General features: G+C 62.2%; 1 protein-coding gene and 1 long non-coding RNA gene across 5 annotated transcripts in view; one reads left to right on the plus strand and one right to left on the minus strand.

Moving 5' to 3' along the window:
* LOC146429906 (uncharacterized) overlaps positions 1-3,069 on the minus strand; it is a 116,616-nt gene extending 113,547 nt beyond the window's left edge. For all 4 annotated transcript variants that reach the window (XR_014855485.1, XR_014855487.1, XR_014855484.1 and 1 more), the window contains exons 1-2: positions 2,780-3,069; positions 2,025-2,118 (exon numbers count right to left, since the gene is read on the minus strand). This is a non-coding gene — a long non-coding RNA (uncharacterized LOC146429906). The remainder of the gene's footprint in view (positions 1-2,024; positions 2,119-2,779) is intronic.
* Positions 3,070-3,201: 132 nt separating this feature from the next.
* On the plus strand, positions 3,202-5,806 carry IER5L (immediate early response 5 like). The gene has a single exon (XM_085077061.1). It carries the CDS (start codon positions 3,508-3,510, stop codon positions 4,495-4,497), a length of 990 nt encoding a protein of 329 aa, XP_084933187.1. The 5' UTR covers positions 3,202-3,507; the 3' UTR covers positions 4,498-5,806.
* The last annotated feature ends 218 nt before the right edge of the window (positions 5,807-6,024 follow it).

Below are 6,024 nucleotides of genomic sequence, written 5' to 3' on the forward strand. Positions count from 1 at the left end.
CTCTTTAGAAAAGCAGAGCCTGCAGTCGTGTGCCAAGACAGGTATCAGCCAGATTCCTGTCTCTGGGAGATTTTGGAGTCCACAGGCCAAAGTGAAGCGGCGCAGCTCTCGCAGTGCACAGCCCGTCCGAGCTCCAGGATTAAAGCTACCGTGTCTGCAAACAAAACATTGGCACCTGCCAGGAGAGCCAGCCGGGGAGGAGAGCCAGCCTGCAGCTGCCGTGGCCCCACCAGCCACAGCACAGTGCCCAGCAGTCAGCACGAGGATCAGGCCCACGTTTTATAGCCTTTATATTAATTACCCAGAGTCTAAATAAGATTAAAGTTTTAATTCCGTCTTCATCTCCTAGAGGCTCCCGCTGTGCTCTCGGGTTTTCCTGGTGCCACGAAGCTTCTCAGGCAGTTACAGCAGAGGGCACTTCTCTGACAGCCAGAGAGCAGCAGCTCCTGCATCCAGGGCTGCCCCGTGGTGCCCGGCCAGCCCTGAGGACGCACCACCCTCTGCACCTCCATAAACCCGGCACTGCTGCAGGCAGGGCCCTGCAAAGTCCACCTGACCCTTACAGAAATCCACAACCCAAGGCCAGTGGGGCCACTCGATGATTAAAGAGCAGAGGGCCAGCACTGGGCAGTGCCCCGAGGCCACGCTCGAGTTGGAGGCAGGGAAGTGAGCAGGAGCTCGAGGCAGAGGGTGTCTGACAGGACAATGTTTGTGGCTGGCACCATCCACAATGGCCAAGATCCCCCATCACAGCTGGCCATTGGGCAATTCAAGCTCTTAGCCTGGACCACCTAGGCTGGAGTTTAACAGCTGGAGATGGGCCAGAGAGCAGCAAATGCCAGCTGAGCAGGAGAGGAAATCACTGCCTGCGCTAGCTGGCTGGGTGGAGGATGTGGCACGGGCTGGCAGCAGCAACACTCACTGCCCTGGTTCCCCAATGCCCATGAGGACAGAGAAAATGCTGCAGAGCTGCAGCTGGGGCTCAGTCCACAAGCACCAACCCCAACAGACTGTGATGGCAGAGCCTTTGATGTTGCTGAGCAGCAGCAAGTCCTGGCTCCAGCCACCAAAGCACCCAAAGCTCAGCACTGGTCTACACAATATGCCCAAACCCAAGCCCTGCTGCACCCCATAGTATCTACACAGACCAGCTCCAGTTTTCACCTCCTGAACCTCCAGCTGCTGTGCAGCCACAGCCCTGGAAAAGCCAGCTTGCAGCCAGGAAGAATTGCAAGAGAGAAAGAGACTGGTGGAGGAGAGGATGGACACAGCATAACCCCCCCATCTGCAACGCTGCTCCAATCCACAGCCACACCTCTGGACAGAGTTGTGATCACTTTTCACATTACAAACAAGAAAAATGGGTCAAGAGCATCCTTCAAGAGCTTGGGAATGCCCAGAGTGTCATTCACCCCAGTTTGCATGGCTGAAGTCAGATTGTGGAGAAGGTTGCTCCATAAGCATGCAGGACTTAGCCAGCTGCCCCTTAGGGGACAACAAGCTGCCCCAGCCCAGCTGCTGTCCCAACCTCCCTTCCCGAAGAACAAAATCCTGTTCCCATTCCCTTGAGTGGAGGACATGGTCAAGCTGAGCCAGCAGAATCCAGCCAGGCCAGGACACAAGAAAAGCTCTCCAAGTATCCCTTTCAAAATCCCCCATGGAGCCCAGGCTTTGCACAGTGAGTTGATAACCCTGGTGATCATCTTGTGTCACTGCCCCTGTGATTTGGAGTTTGGGCTGCACAGCAGGAGTGAGGGCTTTGGAGGTTTTCTTTCAAATGGGCTCCCCACAACGTGTGAACCTGAGGCTGCCCATAGCCACTGCTAAGGTATGTATGCCAGGGTGACCCCAAGGCAGGCACCTAGTCAGTGGGGAAACCCTCTCATCTCTCCCCTACCTTCTGCTTTCTACAGAAGATGCTGTCTCAGAAGCAGCTCCCATTGCCCCAGCACAGCAATCCCTTCCTCACTACCCAGCTCACAGCCCTTTCTCCCACCCAGACACTGCAGCCCCCCAGCTCTTACCTGGTGGCCAAGGGCTGCTGCTCTATGGTGTCACCAGCTTCCGTGAGGACTGCTGCTCCCCAGGCTCGGTGGTTGACTCTCTCGGTGACTGGGGCTTTTGAGCAACAAACGTGGGGACACCCGTGAGCCTCTGCACCCCCTAAACCCAGCCCCGAGCCCATGCAGTCCCTAGCCCCCTCCGGGACCAGCCCAGACCCCTCCCTTCACACCGTTCTGTGAGGAAAAGCAGGGCCGCGCTGCCCTCAAGAGCCAACACAGCCGTGTGCCCCAAGGCGGGACGGAAGGCCTTAATTAGCCCGTAATTAGCCCCAGCGGGGTTCTGCTCTCACTTTGGGGGAAAACCAGGTGTGATTGGGGCACTTTGTGAGGAGTGACTGATGCACGGTCCTGCCCCCACGTCGGGGGAAAGCCCTGACTATCCCCCAAAACGCGGGGTGACGGCGGGAGCTCTCCAGGCACCACAAGGGGTGTCCCCGCCAGGGGCTGTGAGGGCACGGGGGGACCCGGCAGCGCTGAGGTGCCGCCAGCACCTGAACCGGGAACTCCCGGGGTTAGGACAGCCCCAAGCGGAGCAGGCATCCCCTAGCATCCTCGGGGATGGGATTCGCAGAGGGTACCGGTACCACCGAGGGTCCTGCTGAGGATACGGGATGCCCCGGGGGTGTCACAGGGCGGGACGGGGCGGGGCGTGCCGCGCCCCCGCCCCCTCGGCTGCTCGGGACCGCCCACCAGGATGGGCACCGCCCCCCGCTCACCTGTGCGAGGGGAAGGGCACAGGGAGGAGGCGCCCCGGCCCCGCCGCCGCTCGGGCCGGACCCCCGGTGCCCCCGGTGCACCCCGCCGGGCTCGGCCGAGTCCTCACCGCCCTCACGGGCAGCGCCGCGCCTGACACCATTTGAACGGCGCGAGGGGCCCGCCTCGCTCCTATTGGCCGCACCGCCCGTCCGTCAAGCCGTTCGCTGCCTTTCTATTGGTAGCACTGGTCCAGGGGGGCGGGGCCCGGGTGCCGGCCCGGCGGTATAAAAGGCGGGGGCCGGGCGGGCGGGCGTTCAGTGTCTCTGTGCGACAGGTACGGTGAGCGCGGGGGGGGCAGCGCGCGGGTGGGCGGGGCGGGCGGGAGCGCGCGGAGGGGCGGGCGGGGGGCGGTGCCGCGCGGGAGGGCGGGGCGGGGGCGCGCGCGGCGCTGGTGGCGCTGCCCGCCCGCGCCGTCCGTGCTCGGAGCGCGGCGGCGGCGGCGGCAGCAGCGGGAGCCCCCGGCGATGCCCGCGCTGCTCCCGCCGCTGGCCGCCCCCTGAAGACACCCCTCTCTATTTCCCCCCCTTCTCCAGCGACCTCAAGCTCTGTCCCCCTTTTCCCCTTCCCCCCCTCCCCTTTATTCCCTCCCCCCCGCCTCTTTATCCTCCTTCCTTGCGACCCTCCGCACCCGCCCGGCTGCCGTGTGGATGCGGGCCGGGGTGCCTGGCTGCGCGGGCGGCGAGAGCCGATGCTGAGGGGCCGGAGGAGGATGGAGTGCACCCTCGATGCGCAGAGTTTGATCAGTATTTCCCTGCGGAAGATCCACAGCTCCCGCACGCAGCGAGGCGGCATCAAGCTCCACAAGAACCTGCTCGTCTCCTATGTGCTCCGCAACGCCCGGCAGCTCTACCTGAGCGAGCGCTACGCCGAGCTCTACCGCCGCCAGCAGCACTACCCCGACGGCGCCCCGCTCCTCGCCATGCCCGCCTGCCCGCCGCCCGCCGCCGCCGCCCCGCCGGAGCTGGCGGCGCTCCCGCTGCCCGCCGACACGCAGGACCGCGAGGCGCGGAGCTGCGGGGCTGCGCGGGGCGGCGCGGAGCTGCTGGAGGTGCCGGTGTGCGCGGCGCCCCCGGAGCTGCAGCGAGCGCCCTGCAGAGACTCGTCCCCGGGCTTCTACCGGGCCGCCGGCAGCGCCGGTCCCGGTGGCGGCGGCAGCGCGGCCCCGGGGCTGCTCTACGCCGCCGGCTGTGACTTCGGGAGCGGCGGGGCCCCTCACTGTAGCAGCCGCACCACCGTGCTGGATTTGGACACTCACGTCGTGACCACGGTGGAGAACGGGTACTTGCACCAGGACTGCTGCTCGCAGTGCCCCTGCTGCTGCCAGCCGGCACCGGGGCTCGCCTCCCCGCCGCCCGCGCCCGGCACCAAGCGCAAGTATTACCCGGGGCAGGAGGAGGAAGAGGAGGGGGTGGAGGAAGGGGAGCCGGGGGGAGGCGGGGTGGCGGGCGGCCCCCCCTTCGCCCCGTGCACCAAACGCGCCCGCTTCGAGGAGTACAGCGCCGAGCACCCCCAGGACTCTTCCAACATCTCCAACTTGATCTCCATCTTCGGCTCCGGTTTCACGGGGCTGGTGAGCCGGCAGCAGGCGGACTCGGAGCAGCCCCTCAACGGGCAGCTGTGCAGCAAGCAGGCGCTGGCGAGCCTGGGAGCCTGGACTCGGGCCATCGTCGCGTTTTAGAGAGAAGTGGGGGAGCAGAGGGGGTGTGGGGGGTGTTGATAAAACGGGGGTGCGATCCGAGGGACGGCGGCTCCGGAGGGGGGACCCTGAAACAAAGGCAGGGAGGGGGGTTGGGGCGAGGGGAGGGGGGGTGCCGAGGGGTGCGCAGGGGAGGCGGGAGGGCAGAGCCGCGCTAGTGTTTTATAAATTGTACAATAAAGAAAAAAAAATCTAAGATCTTGGGACTTTATTTTTGCAGAGATGAGAGAAAAAAAAAAAACCAACAAAAACAAGCAAACAAACGAAAACAAAACAAAAAAAAAAAAAAAAAACAAAACAACGAAGCACCTATTTAAATAATCCTCTTTGTGTCCGCTCGGGTTCTCTTCGCGGCGGGTTTCCCGGGGCCGGTGCTGGCGGCCGGTAGCGCCACGTGAGAGCCGGGACCGGCCCCGGGACCCCGCGGCGGGAGCGCCCCCGGCCCCGCTCCCCGCCCCGGGCCGCCCCGCGGGTCCCGCCGCCCCCGGCTCGGCGCGTTTCAGGGTGCGGGCAGGGGAAAGCCGCTGCTGCCCCTTCGCTTTTGTGCGTTTCTTTATATATTTGAAAGGAGAAAACAAAAAAAAGGCAGAAATGAAAACATTTCAACTTTACTCCCAGAAGAAACGTGCGCGATGTGACTTCTTCCCACTGCTTGTGCCAGGGGAGCGCTGGAGGGTTCTGAGAGCTGAATTCGGGGAGGGTGGGAAGGGGAAAAACAGGGGCCGGGGGTCCCTCCGGGCTGCTCCCCGCCATGCCGGGGAGGGGGCGAGCCACCCCCGGCAGCCCGGAGCCTCTGCCTCGGCGTGTGCTTGTGATGCCGCAGGTAACCGTGTAACACGACTCACGTCTCCGGTGTGTGTGTCGGCTCTGACTCTTTTTTTTCTTTTTTGCCCCTATTTTTTTTTTCCCCCCTTAAGTTTAACTGTTCTGGTTTCAGCCTTCGCAATCATAAAACCAGCATTGTTTGGTCTTGTGAAGAGATTGTCTCCTGTAGAGTCTCTTGCTTTTTTTTTTACATTATTTTTTAAAAGAAAAACCTTTTGTTGTAAAAAGGTGGGTTTTCTGGTCGTCGTCCCCTCCTCTTTTTTTGCCCACTCCCAACTTCACGGTATCAGCACTGTGTGTAACTGAGGATGCTTTGCCAAACGGTCTGTTGGGGTCTTTTTTTTTTCCCTGCTCCTTTTTCTTTGTTTGTAAGCCTGTATTTTTGTGCATATGGAATTGTATATCACCGGGTAAAACTGTTCAGATTTGTTTAAATTTATAATCTTAATAAAAAGTCGATTATAAAGTTGCTGTGCCCTCGTTTTCCTTCACCCCGCAGCCCGCTGAAGCCCCTCTCCCGAGCCACCGCTTCCCCTCTGCACCAGGGAGCCTTTGCCGAAACTCTGAACCCCCACCTCCACCCCCGGGTAACCCCCCGGCCCCGGAAAAACCCCTTTGTCTCCTCCCCAACACCATCCAGATTCACCCTCTCCCCACACACACCCCCGCAGCCCCCCCGGCTGC

This window comes from Lichenostomus cassidix, chromosome 17 (genome assembly GCF_008360975.1).
Source record: "Lichenostomus cassidix isolate B80296 chromosome 17, HeHo_3.0, whole genome shotgun sequence".
NCBI lineage: Eukaryota > Metazoa > Chordata > Aves > Passeriformes > Meliphagidae > Lichenostomus > Lichenostomus cassidix.